The sequence below is a fragment of the Struthio camelus genome, chromosome 21 (assembly GCF_040807025.1).
Source record: "Struthio camelus isolate bStrCam1 chromosome 21, bStrCam1.hap1, whole genome shotgun sequence".
In the NCBI taxonomy this organism is placed as follows: domain Eukaryota; kingdom Metazoa; phylum Chordata; class Aves; order Struthioniformes; family Struthionidae; genus Struthio; species Struthio camelus.
The window spans coordinates 927,418-951,854 of NC_090962.1; the positions used below are offsets into that span (position 1 = coordinate 927,418).

Genomic DNA, 24,437 nt, shown 5'->3' on the forward strand with positions numbered 1-24,437 from the left:
CACTGACTTGGTGGGAAAAGATGTGCTTGTGCTTGTCTGTGTGTGTTAGATGAGAGGTACTTCCTTGGTGTCCCAACTCTGCTGCTGATGGGGTCGTGCCTAAAAGGAAGCAGCAAGCAGATCCTGCCATTGGGCACTGGCTCACCTCCCCAGTGCTGGTGAAGAAGGAGCCTGGCATCAGGGCCTTTCTGTCAATCCACAGTCATCTTTCCCTCCAGTTTTTTCTCCAGTTAGCAGCCACCATCCGGGGCTCGCCTCCCCTCGAACCTGCTCCATGTCATGACTTCACGTTGCTTCAGGAGATAAATTGCTGCAAAGACCTGCCTTGGTACAGACCTGCCACAGCACAGAAAACCAGCCTTCCCCATCTTGGTGTGTGTTCACAGCCTGAGCTCCTTGCCCACGCTAGAAATCTGTGTGCGCCTTGGGCACCGGGTCAAATCCCAGGCTGGTGTGGGCAGCTGGTACCCTGCTTAGGGCTGCATGTGTGTTCCCACCAGAATTTGTCCTATTACAGCAAAGTTCCAGAATTTACGAGTCTTCAAGGGAAGTGACTTTCACAGGAATGGCCCATGAAGAAAAACAGGTTTTGGCAAGGTCCTGGTGGAGTAGGTCAAAGTGTGAGTGAGAAAATGTAAGAAAGCGAACTTATTTTTGTCTGTGAGAGATGTGTGGTGAGGCACTGGGCAGGTCGAAGATCTGTGATAGTGGCATAGGAAGAGGAAGGCATGTGAACAGCAGTGAAAAGCATCTGGCAAAGCCTTTGAGTGGCTTTGTGGCAACATTTGTGTGCGTATTGCTTTGTTTCTTCACTTGTGGCGGGTTTTGCAGTTAGTTTTGTTTAACGACGCTTCCTTCTCTTTGTTGCTGTTGAGAGAAGTCCCTTTACACTGAGCTGCCCCGAACTCTGTTCCTCTTCTCTCCAGCAGTGGAGGCTGCTAGGGCCTGCTGTAGCACTGCCTGGCTTTCCACCCTGGGCTGTAGAGGAGGTGCAGCAGCTTGGCTGCCCGTTCCATCAGCAGGTCCACTGCTCTGGGCCTGGCCTCGTCATGTTCTCTGCTGTGCTCTCTCTCCTGCCTGCACTGCTGCAGGACAGTTGCTTGCCTTTCTAGCTTATGTTTGGCACAACATGCTTAAGATTCAGGAATATTCTTTTTCTTGTTGCCTTTACCGACAGTTTTCCCTTCTGAGAAATCAAAGGGCAGCTTCCAGGCTTGGAGACAGTTAGGATGTAAAATGGGACCATCTGTCCTGCAGTGCATGAGGCTCATATTCTTAGTTTGGTGGAAACCAAGCGTGTGAGGCAGGGCTGGCTGTCAGGCTTGGCCCCTTGCGTGCAAAGGGCATCACTTTGCCTTCTGGCTTGTTAGTGTATGACAGCAGCGCACAGTGGCTCTAACTGATCTGGGGACCTTGTGCTGGATCTTGACAGTCCCTGCACCAGGGATGCTGCAGACTGGACAGGTCAGGCTGTCCTCCTCCTGTAGGAGGACAGAAGGACTGCTCTCCCCTGCCTGTGCTGGAGGAATGGAAGCTCAGAGGTTTGTCCAGGGAGTTTCCGGCAGAGCTGGGAACTGAGAAGAGCCTTACCCACGCTTCCGACGTGTCCTTCCCTTCCGTCTTTCCTTCTACCCTGAGTTGAGTGAGCTCCTGCCTCTGCGCCTAGTGAGCACCCAGGAAGACCAGAGTAGTCCCAGGAGGAGGAGTCCTCCTCAGCTGTGTTATTGTTGCATGGTACGTTTGCAGTTGATGGCACTGGTATCTGTGGAGGTTTCTCTGACTGGCCTCCCTTGCAACCTCTCCAGGTTCTGGCATTCTCCATTGAGAGCCTGAAGGAACCAAAGGATGATACAGTGTGGAAAGAGAAAGAGAGACAGAGGTGAGATGATGCTGTGTGCAAAGAACTGTGATGCTGAGGGACAGAGAGGTAGGGGGACATAACAGGCGGGGACTGAGATGAAATGTTTTCCTCATTTCCTTAGCTATAACGTAGAGGAGCAATTGTCCCATTCCCTCCTGGGAGAGCAGGCGGCTCTGCTATCCCACTGACTGTATGTGTGTCCTTTGCTTCTAGTTGAAGAAGGGGATGGCTATGAGACGGACCACCAGGACTACTGTGAGGTGTGCCAGCAGGGAGGGGAGATCATCCTGTGTGACACTTGTCCTCGTGCGTACCACCTTGTCTGCCTGGACCCCGAGCTGGAGAAGGCCCCCGAGGGCAAGTGGAGCTGCCCACACTGTGTGAGTGCCTGGGGTGCCTGGCAGGGTTTTGCTGCTGTGGTGGGGGGGGAGCAGCAGTGAAATATCTTTTGGTTGACATCAAGAAACTGCTCAAAGCTGTGGCATGGCTCTTAAACTAGTTCAGAGGCACATGTCATCATCTTCCCTTCACTTTTGTGGCTGTGGCTTCCTATAAAATAACAGCTTGTGCAGAGTGGGCTACATATGGACACTGCAGGGCTCCAGGCCTTGTGGGCTGGGGAGTTGTTCATGCCGCCAATAGCCTTCCTTGAGACTTTCCTTCAGAACCTGGGGCTCAGCGGTTTCCTGTCTTCCACTTCTTGTGTTATGCAGAGTTGTCATTTATTTGCAACCAGATCTCAGCACTGCAACAAGAATTGTGTTTGTCGATGTGATCACTGAATGCCTTGTGATCACTGCCTGGGATCATGTGTCAGGCCACACTGTGGTGAATTAGATGGGTAGAGAATGGCATTCATGAGATTCGTTGCTTACAGAGCCTTAGACTCACTGAAGTACTTGCCTGCCTGGATGAGGTCTGGACCCCAGGCAGAGCTGGTGCATCACCCTGGCCATCATCTGAGTGCCTGCACTAGTGGGTCCCTAGCAGAGCAAGGGTCAGGGTGTGACACCCAGGAGCATGGCTCCCTGAGGGGGAGCCCCCGTACACAGCTGGTGCTCCTTGGGTGCAGGCAGGCTGTCAACATAAACCCTCAGCATTGTGCTGCATGGGCTTCTCCAGGAGAAGGAGGGGATCCAGTGGGAGCCAAAGGAGGAGGAGGATGAGGAAGAGGAAGGTGGTGAAGAGGAGGAAGACGACCACATGGAATTCTGCCGTGTCTGTAAGGATGGAGGGGAGCTGCTGTGCTGCGACACGTGCCCATCCTCTTACCACCTGCACTGCCTGAACCCACCCCTGCCGGAAATACCAAACGGTGAATGGCTCTGCCCTCGCTGTACAGTGAGTGTTACCAGCATTTGTCACCCTGTCCCTGCTCCCGCACCCACCCGGCTCAGGAGTGAGGCTTAGCCAGTACCAGGGTCTCCCAGGTGCTGCTGCGGCTGGGCTCTGTCGGCCTTGGCTGCCTGTCCACACCCTGCTCTTTGCACCATTCTGCCACTGATGTACCTGCTGCCCTTGCCCCTGCTGCTGGGCTGGTGTCCTCTGCCCTCTGCTGCAGACATCCCCTCCCTGGAAGGGCATCACTGCCCGTGCTGCCCATTTGAGGGGTCTTGCCTGTCTCTGGACAGCTTTGCCGCCCACACAATCTGCCTCGTGCAGATTACTGATGATTTCCCTGCTGTTTTTTTAGATTGGATGTCAAGTCCCATTTTGAGGCGTGTCCTGTGCAGAGGGGCTTTCCACCTGAGGCAGGCTTGCTGCAGAGGTTGGCATGATTTGTGGGGCCTTGAACTGCATTGGGGAGTTAAATGTGGGAATAATTACACATATATTATGTGGCAGCCTGCTCTGGTGGCAAAGCCCATCCCCGTTGGGGATGTAGCAATGTCACGGGCGTCCTTCTCAGGCACGCTTGCACCAGCCAACCTTCACCCACCCCATGCGCTTCTTCCTGCCCTCACCACCTTGTTTCTGTCTGCCTTGTTAGAAATAGTAAATGAGATCTAAGATCTGGGTAGCGTTTTGCTTGTGCCTAAGGGAGATGACTCTGTTTCCTGGATGAGTTAAACGTGATCTGGCTGTGGGATTATTCAAGTCACCCAGTTTGCTACTCTTGGGTTCACTATGGCCAGCAGTGAATCCACTGTTCCTCTTTCCTCCCTGGGATTTCCTTCTAGAACCAGTTTTCAGCACAGGCTCTACTGACCCGCTCTCTGTAACCCTGGCAGTGCACTCCCTGCCTTTTCTGGATGGCTCCAGCCTGCTCGACTTTGCAAGACCTTTTCTGCCTTCCAGCCCTGCACTCCACCCCCACAGACTGTCTGCCATGCCGGGCCTGGGCCCTGTGTCCTGCCCGCTTGGTGTTACAGGCATTGAAACGCCAGAACCTGACTAACAGTGTTTGACATTTTGCTGTGTGGCACGTCAGTGGAGCTTTGGGGCTCTATGGCTGAAGGGAAGGAGTAGGGGAGGGGATGTGAAGCTGACAGGGCTCATGTTAAACTCTGCGCCCTTGCATATTTACCTTCTTATATCCTCAGTGCCCTCCCCTAAAGGGCAAAGTCCAACGAATCCTGCACTGGACCTGGAAAGAGCCGCCTGCCCCGCTCGTGTCTGTACTGCCCCTGCCGGACGCCGAGCTGGCTGTCCCACCACCCAAGGTGCTGGAGGGGATCCCGGAGCGTGAGTTTTTTGTGAAGTGGGCAGGGCTCTCCTACTGGCACTGCTCCTGGGTCAAGGAGCTGCAGGTAAGCGTGGCGGCTGCCCATGTCGCACCCTGCGCCAAGGCCCCTTCCGAGGTGACCTGAGGGGTGACCGTGGCTCTGTTCTGCTGCAGCTGGAGCTCTACCACACTGTGATGTACCGCAACTACCAAAGGAAGAATGACATGGATGAGCCGCCGGCCTTTGACTATGGCTCTGGGGATGAGGACAGCCAGAGGGAGAAGCGGAAGAACAAAGATCCGCAGTATGCCAAGATGGAGGAGCGGTTCTACCGCTATGGCATCAAGCCTGAGTGGATGATGATCCACCGCATCCTGAACCACAGGTAAGAGGAGGCGTGTGCAGCTGAAGGCATGAGTGGGCCACAAGAAAGGTACATGCCAGGGTGCCTAAAGCCCTGGGGGTGTTGGCACTGAGTGATGTCGTTGAAAGGCAGGGAAAGAAAGGGCAAGGGTGCAACCTGCCATGCTCCCCTGGCCCCAGGCAAGTTTTGCAGAGGAAGCTCCGAGCAGCGGATCTGTGCTATTTTTCCATTCTTGCACAGCTTTTATGTTGATGGTTTAGGTGATTAGTTGAGCTTCTGGGACACCTGACAATACTGTCTGCTCCAGGATTTCCGTCAAGCCAAGTGTGTGGCAACCGTTCCTAAGGCGGTAGTTAGCTGTGTTTCCGCTGAGGACCTGCTGCACAGCTGATTGGTGGAGGCCTGGAGCTGCGTGTGCAGAGCAGCTGACGTTTGCTGACTGGGTTGTTCCAGGCTTGAATTTCACATGTCCAAAGCACAGGGGTCCCCAGGCTAGTCTCCCACTGCTGCTCAGGGGCTGCGGCATCAGCAGCGAAGACTGCGCATGTTAGGCTCGTGCACGCTTGCTCTCTGCCCCAGGACAGTGCCCTGGGTCTCCTGGGGAGCATCCTGAGCTGCCAGCCTGTTTGTGAGAGAGGAGCTTTGCTGAGTTCTCACCCCCCCGCCCCCCGGGGGCTGGAAAGCTAATGTCGTCCTTCTTCAGCAGCATTGACTTCTCAGTATTTTAGAGGTGGTTTTTTTGTTGTTTTTGGTTTTTATTTTTTTTTAACTCCTGGCTTTTTTCAAGGCTGCTGTCACATGGGATGCTTGCTCCCAAGGTGAAACCAAGGCCAGAGTTGAATTGGTGCATTGTTTTTATTTCTGTTACATTGTACATTAAAAATAGAGATAGTAAATTTTTCCAAAAGGTGGATGCATACAGTTGTTAAACTCTTCCCAGGTGTATTATTTGGCTCCCTGGTACAGTCTAGTATTTCCATAAATTTCTGCTGTGACCTGGTGATCAATCTTTCTTTCATCGATTGCATCCTGCAGCTGCTATTACTCACCTAAACTGCTCTCAGACGCCAGTCCGTTTCTGTATATGCCGTTTATTCCTCTCGGAAACCGTGCATCCCACCCTCACTTAAATGAGAGGTATCAGCAGGAATTTGAGTATTACGTGTACTCAAGAGGTGGGTAATGCTCACTTAACTCTCCCTAGTACTCATAAGAACTGTGCCCAAGGAGAAGCATTTGAACAAGTGCCTTTTTCAGTTATGAAGCCTTGGCATTTGCATTTCTCTTCTGTGGAAGAAATATCCTGCATGTGAACTCTGCTGTACATATATTTTTTTACATCAAGCAGCTACAGACACCTTTTTTGTTCAATTTCTACACCTCAAGTGGCAACACTGCTTGAAGGATGGTTAACAAAAGACAACGTTGCCTGGCCAATTTCCATGCCAGCTTTACGTTGTCTGCTAGTAAGGTAAGATTTTATTCCTCATATGTAAATAATCAGACTCTAGTGTGTTTATTCATTTCTCAGTGTAACCAAAACTTCAAAGAGCAATAAATGCTGCAGAAGAAACAGACAGAGCTCTGGTATTCATCCAATCCTATGAAACAGGAACATGAGGTTATTCCGTGAAATGGAAGAGCAGCCTTTAAAGCTTAATCCATGGGATAAACAACAACAGTTCCCAATGCCACTATGGGATTAATAAATGTATAACATAGGGAGCGAAGTGCAGGTATAAACACTTGTTCTTCAGGGCAGGGACTGTTTTCTAATCAAGGGAGATAGGAAAGACTTCCCAGAGTAGAGTTGTTCCCCAGGTGTTTTTGCAATATTCCCTGAAGCTGCAAGTGTCCTCCCAGGCTGGCTGTTTGACTGCAGTGATCACTGGCCTGGCTCCTAGCTCGTGGCTGAAGCATGTTGCTTGTCATGCTTCCTGACAGCTGTTCTTTGAATTTAAAAGCTTTTACCTGATTCTACTTTTTCTCCCTAACTCTCCGTGAACAGCGCTCTGTGTTGCCATGGCTGATGCAGTGTGTCCATGCTGCCTTTGTATACAGCAGATCTGCAAGCTTTGCTGTCCCCCACACTGAATCACAGGCAATATGGACAAAAGCCTACTGTGACTTTTAGCTCCTATAATTGATTTAACACACCCAGTAGATTAATAGGCAGTTCTGCCTGAAACTATTGATTCTTTCTTGATGTTGTTCTAGCTCTGCTTGGATGTCATTGTATGTAGGTAAAAGCAGAGGACGAAGTGTCCAATTTCATGGAAGCAGGTTATGACTAGCTGGTTATTACCTGGCTTCGATCAGATCCCTGGCTGAAGAAGCCACCATGCCCTCATAGAGGGATGCTCCTGGGTTCGTTGCCTTTTGCCATGCTGCCTCCACCCCGTTAATTGCAGTAGTCAGTATTTATAGGTGAACGTTTATATGTAAACTTAGCTAGCTGAGCACGAGAGAAAGAGGTGTGTCATACTTGTCTCTGGGGTTTGTTTTCCAGCAGGCTCCTACGTGAATCTCTTGGTTTTTTTTTGAGACAGCAGTTGAAGCATTAACATTTCAGAACATTTCAGTTCTGTTGTGTGTAGGGTTCTTCATCTCAAGGGATTTTTATTCGCATCTTGCAGGCTTTGAAGGCTTGGGACTCACTTTTAGAGTGAGAGTAAGCCATCAACAGGGAGACGGTCCCCTTGCTAAGCAGTATCCAGTATGGCGAAACACTGGGTCAGACTGGATTTATTGCATTTTGTCATTTCGCTGATATGGTTTGTGTTGTGCATTCTAGCTTTGATAAAAAGGGAGACATTCATTATCTGATCAAGTGGAAAGACCTGCCCTATGACCAGTGCACCTGGGAGATTGATGACATAGACATCCCGTACTATGAAAACCTCAAACAGCTGTACTGGAATCACAGGTATGAGCCTGCTGGATGGGCAGCGGGATTGCAGTGGGTGTGTGCTGCAGCCTGGGAGAGCCATGCACAGCTGTAGTAGCCTTTTCAGGCTTTCTAAACGACCGGTGATTTCTAGGTGCCCCCATTTTTGAATGCACTGGAACCGCTTACAAGGACCTCTTTTCAGAGGCCGTTGCTGAGCACTTTCTGAAAATCAGGCCTTGGTAAGGTCTCTCATGAAATACCCCACCATCTCAAGGCTGTTCTGAGGTCCTGTCTACCTGTTGCTTGCCAGCCTATGCTTCGCTTCCCCTACATTTATTATAGTGTTAGTAATGTGCACAGTTTCACTACGCTTCAGGGAGTTTCCGTGTTGCTGGGATCTGTCTGTTTTAGGGGGAAAACATAATACTCTGAGGAAATTGTTATCCTTCATTTGGTATGAAGTTGCATGGACTGTTGGAAGGGGATCACTGATACCTCTTGAGTCCCAGTGGTAACTGGGCCAGAAAAGCTCCTGTGGGGAAAAAGGCGATGGATTTTGACAAGCATTTCTAACCTTGGCTTGGCGACCGGGAGAGGCATCTCTGTCTGCCGTTTCCTGATCTACACCCACTGTTCCAGGGAGCTGATGCTGGGGGAAGACTTGCGCCCTCCAAAGAAGCTGAACAAGAAGGGGAAAAAGCTGAAAGAGGAGAAGCTAGAAAAGCCCCCAGAAACTCCTGTTGTTGATGTAAGTGGGAATGGCAGGCGCAGCACAACGGAACGTGAGCCCGGAGAAAGGGAGGTCTGTCTGGTTCTCCATCCTGCTACGTTTTTCTCTCCTAGCTCCTTCAGAGAGACTGCCTTTTTCATTCAGAACCCTGATGTGGTTTCATTCTGTGCACAGGGCAAGGAAAACACAGTCTGTGTTATGGAGCCATTCGTTTAGTTCCAGAGGAGGGTTGTGAAGGAGCATGTTTGGGGTCTCCTTTTCCCAAGCGTGTGCGTCTTGCATGCAAAGGGAGAGTTGGAATTGTGCAGTGAGAGGCCTGGACAGCCCCTTCCAGACTTTCTCAGTGTGGGAAAAGAAGCAAGAGGAGGAGGCTGCAAGGCAACTGTCTTGTCTTCGCAGCTGGTCGAGGGTTGATGCCACCCCTTCCTGGGTGTTCTGGTGGCGCACAATAGAGCACTGTGTGCTGAGCCCAGCAGCCTCTGTGCTGAAGAGCAAGGCTGTGGTTTGGACTCTATTTGGATCTCTCTTGGGACTGTTTTGTGTCAGAGATCTAAAGAGGGATGTGCTTGGCTCAAAGGAGGGGGAGTTGATTCTCATTGCTTTGCATCGTGTGTCTTTTTCTTCAGCCTACGGTTAAGTTTGACAAACAGCCATGGTACATCGATGCCACAGGAGGCACTCTCCATCCTTACCAGCTAGAAGGGCTAAACTGGCTGAGATTTTCCTGGGCCCAAGGCACTGATACCATCCTGGCTGATGAGATGGGGCTGGGGAAGACTGTGCAGACTATTGTGTTCTTGTATTCCCTGTACAAGGAGGTGAGCATCCAGCACTCCTCAAGATGGCTGGGAGCTGCTTAGCTTCCTGGTACAGTGCAAACAGCAACTTGCTTGGACTTTGTCTTCCTGAGCAGGGCCACTCGAAAGGGCCATATCTGGTCAGTGCCCCTCTCTCCACCATCATCAACTGGGAGCGTGAGTTTGAGATGTGGGCACCTGACTTCTACGTTGTGACCTACACGGGAGACAAGGAAAGCCGGTCAGTCATCAGGGAAAATGAGTTTTCTTTTGAAGACAATGCCATCCGGAGTGGAAAGAAGGTCTTCCGGATGAAGGTATGAGTTCAGTCTGTACCATACCCAGCTGGTTTTAACAGTAAGAAAGAAGGGGGGAAAAAATGCTAGAAGCAATGACCTGGCTAGCCCAGAGCTCAGAGGAGCAGAGAGGAAGGGAGAAGGCAGTGTGGAGAGAAGGAAGGAGTCTGCACTTTGTTGCAATCTCAAACTGATGCAGCTCCCCCAAATCCATCAAAGCAATTCGGGATTTATGCTGGTGGACTTGGAGCAGAATTTGACCCAGAGAGAGGTTTGCTGGGTCCCTAATGAGCTGTTTTCCAAAGAGAGAAGCTGACACTTCTTATAAGTGGAGGAGATTTATGATGGGTTTAAAGTTTTTTTCCTGACCCTTTTCTGTTTATGTAGTCCTTTACTTCATTTGAATGTTCAGAAGAATACAGGTTTTCTGCCAGCGTGATTTGTTTCTAGACCCTGCTTGTTGGCATTGCGCAGTACAGTGCAAGCGCTCCCCTGTTTTTCTCCCCGTGTTAGAATAGGTGTCACCTACAGCAGCACCAAAGGTGGTGGCTGTCCCGTGGCATGCTCTCTCTTATCCTGTGTTTTCTCTTCCTCTGTTTGTCTAGAAGGAAGCCCAAATCAAGTTCCATGTCCTGCTCACATCCTATGAGCTGATCACTATTGACCAGGCGGTGCTGGGCTCAATAGAGTGGGCCTGTCTGGTGGTGGATGAAGCACACAGGCTGAAGAACAACCAGTCCAAAGTAGGTAGCGGTCGTTTGTGAGCAATTCCTCCAGCACACTAGTGCAGCTGGTACCACAAAGACACCAACAACACAGCCAGTCTGTTGCTCCATTCTTTCCTCTCTGGGAATCAGAAGACATCCTCCCCTTGCACAGGTTCTGCTTGGCACCCTCATTGCAGCAGAACTGTTGCCTTTTACATCCTCTGGCATTAAAAATCTTTCAGTTGGGAAGGAGGTGGCAGCCTGGCTAGTCGTACAGGCTGCAGGCTAAACCTCTGCTCTCCACCCTGCAGCAGGGTGGGTCCAGCAAACCAGGGGGAAAGTGTTGTGCGATCTAGTCAGGAGTTCCATATGTCTTATGTACTTTGCTCCAGCTCTGCCTGGAAAAGATGCAAGGCTGGTTGTTTTAAAAGAAAGGGAGAACCCATCACTGATTTTTAAGTAGAATGCATAATGGAGCTTTGCATTTTGCTTTTTCTCTTAAAAAAAAAAACAAAAAAACAAAATCAGTTTACTTTTCCAGAACTGGTGTATAATCACAATAAAAGATGATAGATCCCAGAGTATGTTCTAGTGTTAGAAAGAGGCTGTTCCTGGTGGATCTGGTTTCTTCAGTGATTGCTGCTGGGTAGCTGAGAAGTCCTTTGATGGGCTCTCATGAAAATGAATCGGTCCCTCTTCTTCTTCCGCTTACCTGAGGCTAAGTGTACTCTTGGGTGCTGTCAGTCTGGAGACCCTCTGGGACCTTCACAGAGCCCCTAGCACAGAAAGGGCCAGGTGATTTGACCTAAGGACATTCAGGATTGCAGCCAGTGCTTGATGGGGGTGGCTGAGGTTGGGACATCAAGCTGTGGTCTGGCTCTGTGTGCCCAACGGGGAGGAGAGATCACTGCTGTGTCTCTGTGCTTGAAATCTGCAGCACCAAGAGTTCCCAGATGACTAGTTAGTTCCCCTGAGCTCTTCTCACCTAACTTGATTTCTTTTCCAAGTTCTTTAGAGTACTAAATAGCTACAAAATCGATTACAAGCTGCTGCTCACTGGGACTCCACTTCAGAACAACTTGGAAGAGCTCTTCCACCTGCTCAATTTCCTGACTCCAGAGAGGTTTAAGTAAGTTGCACCAGGTCCCCCCTTGAAGAGGGAGAGCAGCAAGGACGTGCTGCATTTTTGGCCAGCAGGGCTGCTAAGTAGAGATTTTCCAGTTCAGCAAGGCTCCATCTGTTTGGTAATCCCTGGATCCAATTATTTCTGTGGAAATGTCACTAATCTGTGCTGGCAGGTAGATGTCAGAGCACATAGTCCCAATGGTTTGCCATAACAGCTACATGGGCATTTTATGTGAATCCAGTTTTTATTGACGCTGAATACTTGTTTTTGGGCCCTGTGAGTAGATATTGCCTTACAATAAATCAGTCAGTAGATTTGTGAGTGAGGGACTGAAATCTACCTTGCCCTTTCCCACTCTCTTAGGGGACGGAGATACTTTGGGGAGCTTGGTTCCGACCTCACATAAGTGCGTTTAGTGTGAATTCTCCCTTAGCAATCAGTATAGCTGCTCAGTCTGGCTTTGGCTCACTGATATGGGCATGGGAGTTTTACCTCATCATATGTTATAAGAACTCTTTTCTTGAGTTTAAGTCATAAAGAAACAAATGTATGTACTCTTGCAAGTTCCGTTATCACTGAGAACTGTGTGGTTCTGGCTGCTTTCACAGTAACCTGGAGGGATTCCTGGAGGAGTTTGCAGACATCTCCAAGGAGGACCAAATCAAAAAGCTCCATGACCTGCTGGGTCCCCACATGCTGCGGCGGCTCAAGGCGGATGTGTTCAAGAACATGCCGGCCAAGACTGAGCTGATTGTGAGAGTGGAGCTGAGCCAGATGCAGAAGTAAGTAAATACGTTGCAGCAGGCTGTGTCTGACTCCCCTGGGAGCACAGAGGCACAGCATGGCTGGCTTTCTTCACGTTACTTCATCTGTCTGCGGCTCAGAGAGGCATCGGTGGTGTTTGGTAGGTCAGACATACCTCTGTTCTTGGATCTGCCATGGGAAGAGCTGAAGTGTTTTATGTGTCGCCAGGGAGCCCACCCTAGCGCATTCAGCCATGTTAAATTGGGCTTTGTGCAGTCCCAGTTGCTCAGCAGGAAGGATTTGATGCACGGTGGCCTGGCTGCATGGCCCTTACCAGTTCTGGGGCATAGAGAAAATATTGAGACCAAACCGTCTCCTGCTTCTCATGATCTTGGGAGTGCTAAACCAGGGTTGTTTATGCTGCAGGCTCCAGCCCTGCACTGCTAGAAAGCACCTGTTTTGTACCCAGTGATTCAGAGTGTGTGCTGGTGGCAGGTGGAGCAGGGTGAGCGTTTTGGCGCCTGGGCACTAGCCTGTGCCATGAACTCCTCTGGCATCAGTCTGGAGCATTGCCGCTGAGGCCAGAGGCCCTACCATGGCTCACAGCTGTGTGGTGCTGCTTCCGCAAGAGATGCTTGCTCAAGTGCATTTATTGTGGGCTGGCTCTTCCAACTTGACCAACACGTTCCTCAGAGGTTGGGGGACTTGCAGGGAAAGGTGCACTGCTGCTTCCTGGTGCCATAGTGCACTCCACTCACATCCAGCAGCAGGAACGTTCCTGACTGCTGTACCCTCAGAGCCCATCCTGCTGATGGGGGCTGTGTTGTCCACAGAGCACCTGAACAAAACCTGGCCCCTGGCTGAAGATGCTGAAGCGTCACTTTAAAAAAAAAAAAAAAAAAAAAAAAGTGCCCATACCAAATTTCCCTTTTGAAGCTCCACTGACACTAGTGAAATTTGATTCAGTGCCATCCTCTTTATGCTGGTCCCGTATCTGACCATATTAACAATATTGTCTATCCCATCCCTGTTCATGCAGGAAGTACTACAAATTTATACTGACAAGGAATTTTGAAGCCTTGAATTCAAAAGGTGGTGGGAACCAGGTCTCATTGCTCAACATCATGATGGATCTGAAGAAGTGTTGTAATCATCCATACCTCTTTCCTGTGGCAGCTGTGGTAAGTGAGCTTCATTTGCAGTTTGGAGACATTCTCAGTGTACAGCCATCAGTGGGGATTGTTTCTATGATGTCCCTTTGGTACAGGTATATATATATTTTTTGCATGAGTGATTTGATGCAGATATTTTATCTTGGAAACACGTAATTTCTCCATGAAATTAATGTTGTTTTTTGTGTGTGTGTGGTTTTTTTTTCCCCCTCTGAGAAGCTTGCACAGTTCAGGGCTAGTGTGTTCCCAAATTTGCAGTCTGTTACCACAGACTGCAGAAAACCTCCCGTTCTCTGGCGCAGTTTTCCTTACAGCCTCTTCCCACAATAGAGTACCTTGTTCAGAAGAATTTCTTAGGGACAAAATCCTGCTTCATTCAGTTGGTGATTGAATTGTTATCTAATTCAGAGGGTGCGGGACTGTGCCTGGTAACTGGCAGTGAGGAATATCTCCGCTAACTAAAAATGGCTTCACAGGAGGCACCAGTTCTGCCTAATGGATCCTATGATGGGAGTTCTTTGGTTAAATCTTCTGGAAAGTTGATGCTTCTCCAAAAGATGCTGAAGAAGTTACGGGATGGGGGCCACAGGGTCCTGATCTTCTCCCAGGTGAGTAATGGGGAAGTGCTAATGAAGAACCCTAATAAATTGTTAAAGGCTATTTTTCCTCTAAATGAGAATTTTGTATTAGGTAAAGATAGAGGTGGATGCAAGAGTTGATGACAGATTATATCACAAAGAGTACAGCAGACTTGGCCATCGTGATGGATGGACTCCATTACAGCTCTCTCCTGAGAGAGTTCGTTTAATGTTTAAAAATTCTTTTTATCTATCGATAAAAAGGAGATAATAGTAACAGTGTTCCACTTCAGTGAGGTTGTTCAGCTATAATTCCCTTGTGTTTGCAAAGAAGCCTCAGAGCTGCCTCTAGATGTCGTGTGAGCATTGTTCTTGTGGCGGCTCCTTGTCTGCAGTATTTCTGGTGTTTGCAGCAGACTCCTGCCCCGCGTTGTGCCTCTGGGCTGTGAGCACGGGCGCAGCCTGGGGCCTGGGCAGTGCTGATGTGCAGCTCCGTGTTCCCCAGAGGACATGGTGAGAGGTGGGGAGCTGAGGCCTGTCTGCTCCTTGTGTCTTGGGAGGAGCGTTTCCCTCGGAGCGGCATCTCCGAGTCCCTGGGCAGCTGTGCTTGGAGAGGGGGTCTCCCCACAGACCACTCCTCAGTGCTGCTCCCACTTGGGCTGTGCAGAGCTGCTCATGCCAACATTGCCTTGTGCAGATGACAAAGATGTTGGACTTGTTGGAGGATTTCCTGGAGTATGAAGGCTACAAGTATGAGCGGATAGACGGAGGCATCACTGGAGGCCTGCGCCAGGAAGCCATAGACAGGTTTAATGGTACTCCTTTTTCTTCCCCCTTGACAAGCGTGCGCGTGGGTGCAGGCAGTGTGTGCTGTGTGGCCCCAGGACACGGTGTGAGTGTGTGGGAGGAGGCAAAGCTGGAAGGTTCCTGCACTGTCCTTTACCACGGTGCCACGGACCCGTGTGAAGTGTGGGGTCTCTGGCTGCCTGAGGAGTGCTTCCTTGTGAGCAGGGCTGGTTGAAGCAGCCCATCCTTCTTCTACCCTTGCTAGTGGAGTTGAGCTTGGATTTCCCCAAAGAGGAAGCAGTGCCCAGTGCAGCCGTATCAGCAGGAACAAGCCTGTGAATCCAGCTAATTTCTAACCCCTCTTCCCTTGTGAACGCAGCCAGCCTGCGTTGTTCTCTCGGGAACTGCTGGCACTGGCTGATGTGGCTGTGGGAGACTGAGGGAATTGTTTTTGCAGTACCTCTGTTGATCACTGCCAAGGGAAAATACTCAAAAGACTTGCCAAGATGGGCTTAAATCTCTTCTGTGCAGTGAGGTGAGTTTCCAACACGCAGCCAACTGCTGGGTGAGGCCCTTTGTGTCTGAAGAACCCTATGCTTGCTCATAGAATAGGCAGTTTGGGGTGGAGGCTGCATACTATTATGCAGCTTTTTTTAAACCAAGCTTTCTGAAGCATAGCACTGAGTTGTTTTTACCATGTGATTAAGCCCTTTCAGTTGTATCGCACAATAACTTTCCAATGGCTTAAAGACAGGCTGCTTAGTCTGAAAGACTCGTACGTTTCCTTTAAAGGTCTCAATAGATTGCAGAGCTTCCCCTTCAGGTCTGGAGTTGCATTTTCTCCAGTAACTGATTTCCAGGGAATGATGTACTTCTTACTCCTTGCCTTCCCTGCGTCTTGCTTTCTTGTTTAGACTGATGGTTCCCACAGTTTTATAACTGAAGCACAATACTGCACATCTCCTGGTAAGCCAAGCTCCTTTCTATCTCACCTTTTGCCACCTGTGGGTTTGTCTTTCTCAGCTCCTGGTGCTCAGCAGTTCTGCTTTCTCCTCTCTACCCGTGCTGGTGGTCTGGGCATAAACCTTGCTACGGCTGACACAGTCATTATTTATGATTCTGACTGGAATCCCCACAATGACATCCAGGTTTATTACTTTTTCTCTTCCTTCCAGTATAGTAAGTACCTTTCTGGCTGGGCCCTCTGTTTGGACATCCTATACACTAGCCCGATCCCAAAGGTAGACTGAAATCAATTTTTTTTTCTCTCCAGCTGTTGACATTTTCTGCAATATTTGCAGGCCGTGATTCTGTTTAGGAGCCCTCTTCCTGCATCCTCTGGCCTGTCAGCAGTACAGGAGAGGTCTGGCATGCGAGCGCTGGCTTTCTTCCATGGGGTTCTTGCCTCTTCCTGCTACTTGTTTGTAACCAGGTGTCCCCTCCTCTTTTGGAGAACTTCCATTTATGCTTCCAAAAGCCCATGGTGGATCCCTAGCTAACGGTGACTGTCAATGGGAAATAGCAGCTGGAGTGGGTGAGCCTCGAATGCCCCTAAAAATGATGGAAAAGTGAAAAGAAATACCTCTCTCTCCCCGACTTCCTGGCTGAGAGAAAGGAATAACCAAGAAAAGGTCCTTTCTCCGAAGTTTCATACACTGTTATAATCTATTTCTGCCAGCGTTTCTTTTTCCTGAGGCTGAGGCAGGGGGATTTGCTGGTGCAGGACACTGAAGGAGAGAGGTAAGGGCCTGGTGAATCTGCAGCCAGAGGGTTCCTAGGATAAACCTGTCCATGCTGCCTGCCTTCAGTCACTTCAGAGAGAGGCTTAAATGAGGAAGCTGGCTCACCTGTAGTCAATAGGGAGGGAAGGAGGACTCCTTCAAAGCATCTCAGGTTGGCTCTGAGGAGCCTCTCTTGCTCTGTTGCCCTGTGGGAGCCTGAATATTGAAACTGGCCTTGCCCACGGTAGTGCCTCTGTGCTGCCAGCGCAGCCTGAAGGGAACAGAAACCGGGACTGCTCAGATGGCACTGTGCTGGGCAGCGGGGGGAGTGGTTCCTAGGCTTGTGCTGAGTGCTTGGCATCGGTGTCCTTGCTTATAGGAGAGAGGGGCTCCTGGCTTGCTGAAAAACAGGGTGAGGCTGACTGCAGGCAAGCCTCCGGCAGCTGCTCTACCAGCACCGTTCTCTGTCCGCAGGCGTTCAGCAGAGCTCACCGCATTGGGCAGAACAAGAAGGTTATGATTTACCGCTTTGTGACAAGAGCCTCCGTTGAAGAGCGCATCACCCAGGTGGCCAAAAGGAAGATGATGCTCACCCATTTGGTGGTCCGTCCAGGGCTCGGCTCAAAGTCAGGCTCCATGACCAAGCAAGAGCTGGATGACATCCTCAAATTTGGGACAGAAGAGCTCTTTAAGGATGATGTGGAAGGTGAGGTCAGGAAGGGGCTGGGGATCCTCTGAGCAAGATGACTCCCTCTCTGAGCTGCGAGGGCTTGTTCTCATGTTCTTCCGCTTGCAGGCATGATGTCTCAGGGCCAGCGGATCGGCATGCCGGATGCAGTCACTCCTTTCTCTGACACACTGTCAACCAAAGGGGGTACAGTGACTCCTGGCATGAAAAAAAAGCACGGCGGCACCCCACCAGGTTTGTAACCCCGTTTGCTGGAGTAACTTTCCCCCGTCCCTGGCCCTGCATCCACCCTGAGCTCACCTGGCTCTGGGAGTGGGCAGTTGTGGCTCATGCTCTCTACAGCATGGTGATTTGCCTTTCCATTCCCCTGGCTTTGCCCTCCAGGTGACAATAAGGATGTGGATGACAGCAGTGTGATTCACTATGATGATGCTGCCATCTCTAAGCTTCTGGACCGGAACCAGGATGCGACTGATGACACAGAGCTGCAGAACATGAACGAGTATCTGAGCTCCTTTAAAGTGGCCCAGTATGTTGTGAGAGAAGAGGATGGTGTGGTAATGTGACTAGTATCATGTCTTCTAATTGCATCTCTTTGTATGTCCCTCTGTTTGCATTTTTTCCTCTTTGTTTCTTGTTTTTGCCAGTGTTTCTGTGCGAGGCAGGACTCCTCCCTGCTCTGTGTCAATGGTAGCAGTGACAGTGCAACCGGCAGGATTGTGTTAGATTGTTCAAGACCCAGGGATCCCAGGGCTGATGGGGATCTGCTCTGGCTGTAGGCAGAGGAAGCCAAGTTGTCTTAGTCCTGTGCAATCAGCAGTGCAAGCTATGCTCTGTATCTGTTGACACAGGACCTCGTCAAATCAGACCTCTGTCTGGTGCCTGTGGAGAAAGGTGCCTGGCCAGGCAGTTTGTCCAAATTCATGTCTGCCTCACAGCCATGCTCAAAGCATCAGCTTTGAGTGTGAGAGGGCCGAGTACAGCTTTGCCCTGTCACAGACTCTCTGTGGGGCTGTGGTTTCCCTGGGCCTCAGTTGCCCTCACAAAGAGGAGGAAACCAGAGTGGGCTGTTACGAGGATGGATGCACTAAGGATTTCCAGCTGCTGGTGGGCTAGGTCTCATGGGAACCTGAAGACGCGTGAAACGTCCACTTCGATAGGTACTGTGTGGATTTGGGCGTCTTCCTTGCGACGTCTCTCTCCTAGTTATTCCCACAGCAGCAGGATGCGATATTCCCACCAGCATGCAGTCCTTCTGTCCTTCTGAGGGCAGTTTGCCCTGAAGTCTAGGAATGGGCATGGTGCTTCTTATGTACTGTACTGCTATAGCTTATTTTTCCAGTAGCTGACTTATTTCCTTCATCTGTCTCTCAAGCTGATAGGAGGCTGCTATTCTGGGAAATCTCTGCAGATCTGTGAGGTTTTTTTTCCTAGATGTGAGCACAGGCCCTCCAGGGCAGGAGGGATGGCAGTGTTTATAGGAGCTATTTCTGGGTACAAATGTCTGGCTGTGCGATTGCCCTGAGGTCAGTACGTTTGGGCAAAAACCCGGGGGCCAAATCTTGAGTGTGTATGCACAAGTAGTGTGGGATGAAGCCAGCAAGTCACTTGGCGGTCAAAGCACGTCTGAAGATCTTGCTTGCCAGCAAGTGACTCAGTGCCCTGCCTCCCTTTTTCCTTGGAGTGCAGTGAAAGGACAGGCAGCAGGGTGATGTGGGGAGGTCTGTGGCTGACTGATCTCAAGTGTCTTGTCTTTTGCCTTGCAGGAGGAGGTAGAACGTGAGATCATCAAGCAGGAGGAGAACGTAGACCCTGACTACTGGGAGAAGCTGCTGCGGCACCACTATGAGCAGCAGCAGGAAGATCTGGCCAGGAACTTAGGGAAAGGGAAGAGAATTCGCAAGCAGGTCAATTACAACGATGCCTCACAAGAGGACCAAGGTACGATTTCTGCCGCTCCCTCCTGAATGAGGGGCTCGCAGCTGGGCAGCAGGCCCTGCAGGTTTGATTGTCAAAAAACCCAGACACAAACAGAGTCCCTGCTGAATTTCATGGCTGTAATGTGGTTTGTTTGATGTTTCTCTCCAGGGTTTGCTAGACTTCGTGGATCAGAAATGTGTTTCCCAGATGCCTAAATTTTCCAGGATATACAATTTTTCAAAGTTTTTATTTTGTTTTGTTTTTTGGTCAGTAAAGCCTATTTTTGCAGGCAATAGCATTGGTTAGAGGAAAAACATGTCAGTGGGCAAAATATTTAAAAGTGATTTTTTTCTGCATAGGAGAATGTTTGTTTTGGAACACTTCAGCATGTGATTTCCTGGTTGTTGTTTCCTCTTCTCTTACTGCCTTGCCCTCGATGCCAGTAGCGCTGCATGACCTGTGTGTTTGCCCCGAGGGCAGCCTCTTGCCTGTCCTGCATGTACTTCTTGGGCACGCGTGCAGATTCCTGGCACTGTCTTGAACTTCACCTCCCTTGCTCTCTGCAGAGTGGCAGGATGAGCTGTCCGACAACCAGTCTGAGTACTCCATTGGCTCTGAGGACGAGGATGAAGACTTTGAAGAAAGACCAGAAGGTCAGAGTGAGTTAATGCATTTAATACTCTCCAATATTTCCCTCTGTAGGACCCCCTCACCTTCCTTCACAGTGGCAGCCTGCGGTTTCAGGTGGCTGGCACTCAAATACAGTAGAAACACCGAGGTTGGAGGGACTGGCTTGCTTCTGGGCTTCCATTCTTGGGAGAGGCATTCACATTTGCTCAGCCAGGTGAGGAGTATCCCAGGCAGGGAAAACAACATGCTCTTTTATTCTGCTGGCTTTTGCAGGACCTTGGTCTGGTTCTTGCAGTAGAAAGGTCAGGTTGTCAAGAGTGGCAGGCATGGTATCCTCTTGCCTGGTAAGCACAGAAGAGTGCCCCTGGTTTGGGAAGGCCAACGTGATGGGTCAAAAAGACCCTGCACCCCTATGCTCTGCCCAGAGCAGTCTCTTGTTGATCTGTTTCCCATTGGGAGGGAGCGTAGGAAGCTTCGTTCCACTCTGTGATGTGAAGCACAGGAGACAAAGCAACGGTGTCAGTGCCTTTTCCTGCAGGGTATGACAGGAGGGGCAGCAGGGGACAGGGGGATTCTGCAGCACCTGTGGAGGGGCACAGAGCCATCAGCATTAGCACTTTGGGCATCCTTGGGCCCCTTCACTGCTTAGATTGCTTGACTCTAGGTGGTAGAAGACAATCACGGAGACAGCTGAAGAGTGACCGAGACAAGCCTCTCCCTCCTTTGCTGGCAAGAGTTGGGGGGAATATTGAGGTGAGTGGTGGTGGTTAGATCTGGGCACAGCCAGTGGCAACCAGAGCATGTCCAATGGAGTTGTGCTGGGACTGCCTTGGGCTTGTGGGCTGGGCTGATTTGCGCTGGGCCACTGACCCGTTAGGCCTGGTTCAGCACACCTGTAACAGCTGAGGCTCTGAGATGTCATATGTTTTCTGAGGCTGCGTTGGGATCGTGGCAACACCCTCTACTCCCTGCAGGTTCTTGGGTTCAATGCCCGTCAGCGCAAGGCTTTCCTGAATGCTATCATGCGCTGGGGCATGCCCCCCCAGGATGCATTCAATTCTCACTGGCTGGTCCGGGATCTGCGAGGGAAGAGTGAGAAAGAGTTCAGGTACGAGGATCCCAGGCAGACAGTCAAGTCTGTCCTAGGCTCTGTTTGATATCTGTGACCCCTTGCGCATTCAGGACAAACTCTGGTCACCCTGCTGCTTTGTTTTCACATAAGTTTTGCCATGTCACCATCTCCTTGGTTGTGTTTCACGGGAGAAGGGAGAGGCAGGAGGCCTCAGACCAAGGCTGTGGCTTTGACCCAGCCAGGTAGGATGCAGTAACCCAGCCCAAATGCCTGCACAGCCCCCACCATGGATTCTTTTTGCGGCGGCTTCACTTGTTTCATTTGAATGAGTTTTCTGTGTGTTAAGTCCGTTGTTGGGACTGTAATCTCTTTAGGATAGGCTATATGTTATTGCATATGTGCGGAGCTTAACACAACACAATCTTGCTTGCTACTGTTATTCAATTGATGTTTGTCACTTACACCAGCAAGGAATTGGACCAATAGTATGAAAATAAATAGAAAGAGAGCAGAGCACATGGTTCACTATAGGCAGCTTCTTCTGTCCTGTGAATGATGATAAGACTCTGCCCTTGCACAATGGCGAGAGCAGGCCGTATGGGTGCTTTGCTCACCAAGGAGTCCACGGATGCTACACTAAACTCTTTCCTTCTGCAGGGCTTACGTCTCTCTGTTCATGAGGCACCTGTGTGAACCTGGAGCAGATGGTGCCGAAACCTTTGCAGATGGTGTTCCCCGGGAAGGGTTGTCACGCCAGCACGTGCTGACTAGGATTGGAGTTATGTCACTAGTAAGGAAGAAGGTGGGTGAGTAAAAACTTTAAATGTGCCATTTCAGGTATGTTTTGGACACTCATGAGTGTCATTAACTGTGCAAAGCCTCCTTGCCAGGGGATGCCCTTACTGAGTCTCCAAGACTCTATCCATTCATTTTTGTCATAAACATATATGTGATAATAATGCAAATTGCCTTTCAAATCCTGCCACTTCTTTACCTGGGAGGTGCATTAGGATGAGCAGACGTGTCATAGTCTGAGTGGCAAAAAGGAGCAATGCCATTGGAGACATGTTCAGCCCCGCAGAGCTATGAGTTTCAGAATCAGTAGTATCAGGTATCCCTGACGGGGTGGATGAGGTGATCCTGCCGCTTAGTGAATCTGCTTTTAAAGCAGTCTGAAGAGGCAGAACCTGCAGAACTGGACTCAAATTGTCAGGAAAAGACTCTTCAAGGAGATCATTTGCTCCAGACTGAGTGGGAACGCCACAGACCTGCATGTGGTATTTCAGTGATTTAGATCAGTTGGAGGTCAAAGTGCACACTTGGTGAAAAATCATGAAAAAAGTCATATGCTGTGAACTTGCAAAAATTCTTAGATTTATAGTTTTTTTTCATTTCAGATGGGACTATTATGGTCACCTACTCAGACCTCCTGTACCGTACAGGCCAGAGACTTTCACTTGCCAAGTCTTGCATTGTGCCCAGCATCTTGTCGTTGAACTAGAGCATGTCTTTTAGAGAGACATCCGGTCTTGATTTAGGACTGAATTCAGTTAGTAAATCATGTGGCTAATCCAAGGCATGTGCTGAGCCCCACTGATGCCAGCAGTTAGTCAGGTGTTTGAAATGAGATGCGTACTTAAGGATCTTGCTGAATTGGACTTTCACAGATTGCAAGTGATGGAGTACTTGCCAAATCCATTGTCAAGATTCTTTTTTCATCAGTATTGGGTCCGCCACATTGTAACATGTGTACTAATGAGTAAGAGGCTTACTCTGAGGAAGACCTGTAGGTGACAGTGGAATTGATGCTGGTGTGAAAAAGTGGAAGGGGAAATGTTGAAGGTGACAGCACTTGCTTTAAGCTATATCTTGAGCAATGAGTATTGCTCTGCTGCTTAGGAAGAGGGAAATTGCAGCCTAGGGAATGGGACAGGCAGGAAAGATCATCTTCTGTGGAAAAAGAAGAGAGCAGAAAGGCCATGTTGTTGGGGTTGCAGCAGAATGGAAGCAAAGAGCTTTCATATGGAGGCATGAAGCACTTGGAGGCCAGGGCTGTAAAGTAATTGCATGAGCACTCCCGACAGTCAGTTACAGTTCACCCTGCATGTGTGCAGCGGCTTCCTGTAAGCACTGGCATGGTCATTCGCATGTTGTCGTTCTGTCACATTCCTGCCACAGAGCCACATACATAGTCTAACTTGCTATTTCTTCCTTGTGTCTGCAAAGCAAACACAGGAGTAGCAGGCCTGTCGGAGCATGGGGAATTTCCTACATAAGCCTCATGTCTGCTGCCTTGGGCAAAGAGGGACTTTCTTGCAATATAGTGTGGCTGAGGGGCTTAGCATCCAGAAATCTGCAGAGCAGCAGGATATAGACAGTCCACACTAGCGTGGACGCTGCTTACTGCTGGTTAGTAAAATGTGCCGCCACAGGGTGACAGGCACCGAAAAGCCCAGAGAGAGCGGACTGGCTTTGCTGTTACCTTACTGTGCTGTCATCTGCTCTGTGTTTGACTTGTCGATGTACATCTGCCCCAGGTCCAGGAGTTTGAGCATGTCAACGGAAAGTACAGCACCCCAGATCTGATTCTTGAAGGCTCAGAGAGCAAGAAGTGCAGTGAGATTGTTTCTTCAGATCCTAACACCCCTGTCCCAGCCAGCCCGGCACATATGCACACAGGGCCTGTTGCCCTCTCAGGTAAATGTGCCAGTTGATTGTAGCTTTAGTCTTGGCTTAATAAAGAAAGGGAGATGGGCCAAGGCATCAAAAGGTCTTGCAGGTATCTGCCTACACCTAGCACTGTGCAGATGGCCCTCTGGGGCACCTGCCGATACCTTCCTTGCTTTGCTGTTGTTACAGATAAAATAGAAACGCAACTGGGCTTCCAGGAGGAAAAAGACCAAGTAGAGCAGAAGTCCAAGGTGTCTGACAGCCAGGTAGGGTGGCCTCTTTCAGCGTCTCCTCTAGGAGGCCTTCCTGTGGCTTGCTTAGACACTCAGAGCTCCCTGAGAAAGGGGCAAAACAGGGCAAAGTGTGCATGTGCTCTCTCCTTTCCTGGGTTCCAGCCTCTCCCCCTCTTGAAGTAATGAATTAAAGACGTTTCACAGTGTCACTGCTCAGGGAGTCATGCAGCAGCTGAGATCTGCAAAATGCTGAGATCGGCAGCAGTAGTCCTTGTGAACCTCCCAGCCCTGTGCTCCCATGAGTTTCTGTAGTCTTTTATCGTTGGGGCTAGCTAGACTGCACCCCCTACACGTGCAAAAGATTGTGGAAGTACTGTGGTGAGAAGTTTGGTCATGAACCTAAGCCTGCACCACTGACCAGCAGCTTCTGCAGAGATGTGGAAATGGTTTCTTGGGAAACATCGCAGCATTTCTTGGGAACAAATGAGGTGCCATTGAGTACTGGGCTAATCTGGTATGGTCCCTGCAAATTAAGGTGCTTGCGAGTGCTGAGAAGGTGGAAAGAGAAGAACATCAAGAAGGCTCTGAAAACAAAGAGAAAGTGAAAGAAGAGAAACAAGAAGAGAGTGGACAGGCTGAGCCTTCTCCTGAGCCTCTGGTGAAAGGTGAGTCTGTGTGCAGCTCACGTGAATGCGACCCCCAAGTGCAGGCTCAACTGTGAGCAGCTGGCGGGACTTCTGTAAGGGCTGTGAAATGTACTAGTGACACTGATTTATCCTTGCAGGA

The 24,437-nt window shown here is 49.9% G+C and overlaps 1 protein-coding gene across 16 annotated transcripts in view; it reads left to right on the top strand.

The window, feature by feature from the left end:
- Positions 1 to 24,437, top strand: part of CHD5 (chromodomain helicase DNA binding protein 5) — a 48,225-nt gene that overhangs the window by 14,660 nt on the left and 9,128 nt on the right. For 6 of the 16 annotated variants that reach the window (XR_011135708.1, XM_068915674.1, XM_068915666.1 and 3 more), the window contains exons 8-34: positions 2,075 to 2,241; positions 2,984 to 3,202; positions 4,405 to 4,611; positions 4,701 to 4,912; positions 7,686 to 7,817; positions 8,421 to 8,529; positions 9,138 to 9,329; positions 9,425 to 9,625; positions 10,210 to 10,347; positions 11,319 to 11,440; positions 12,046 to 12,219; positions 13,221 to 13,362; positions 13,830 to 13,961; positions 14,629 to 14,746; positions 15,741 to 15,958; positions 16,913 to 17,144; positions 17,235 to 17,360; positions 17,511 to 17,683; positions 18,893 to 19,067; positions 19,613 to 19,705; positions 20,341 to 20,429; positions 20,651 to 20,784; positions 21,406 to 21,550; positions 22,146 to 22,190; positions 23,286 to 23,445; positions 23,608 to 23,684; positions 24,187 to 24,316. Coding sequence is in view for 14 of the 16 variants with exons in the window: in XM_068915674.1 (XP_068771775.1) it covers positions 2,075 to 2,241; positions 2,984 to 3,202; positions 4,405 to 4,611; positions 4,701 to 4,912; positions 7,686 to 7,817; positions 8,421 to 8,529; positions 9,138 to 9,329; positions 9,425 to 9,625; positions 10,210 to 10,347; positions 11,319 to 11,440; positions 12,046 to 12,219; positions 13,221 to 13,362; positions 13,830 to 13,961; positions 14,629 to 14,746; positions 15,741 to 15,958; positions 16,913 to 17,144; positions 17,235 to 17,360; positions 17,511 to 17,683; positions 18,893 to 19,067; positions 19,613 to 19,705; positions 20,341 to 20,429; positions 20,651 to 20,784; positions 21,406 to 21,550; positions 22,146 to 22,190; positions 23,286 to 23,445; positions 23,608 to 23,684; positions 24,187 to 24,316 (4,062 nt within the window). In the remaining 2 variants the exon portion in view is untranslated. Of the gene's footprint in view, positions 1 to 1,805; positions 1,880 to 2,074; positions 2,242 to 2,983; positions 3,203 to 4,404; positions 4,612 to 4,700; positions 4,913 to 7,685; positions 7,818 to 8,420; positions 8,530 to 9,137; positions 9,330 to 9,424; positions 9,626 to 10,209; positions 10,348 to 11,318; positions 11,441 to 12,045; positions 12,220 to 13,220; positions 13,363 to 13,829; positions 13,962 to 14,628; positions 14,747 to 15,740; positions 15,959 to 16,912; positions 17,145 to 17,234; positions 17,361 to 17,510; positions 17,684 to 18,892; positions 19,068 to 19,612; positions 19,706 to 20,340; positions 20,430 to 20,650; positions 20,785 to 21,405; positions 21,551 to 22,145; positions 22,191 to 23,285; positions 23,446 to 23,607; positions 23,685 to 24,186; positions 24,317 to 24,437 lie in introns of all 16 variants that reach the window. The other 10 variants (XR_011135710.1, XM_068915671.1, XM_068915676.1 and 7 more) reach the window with 8 other exon arrangements.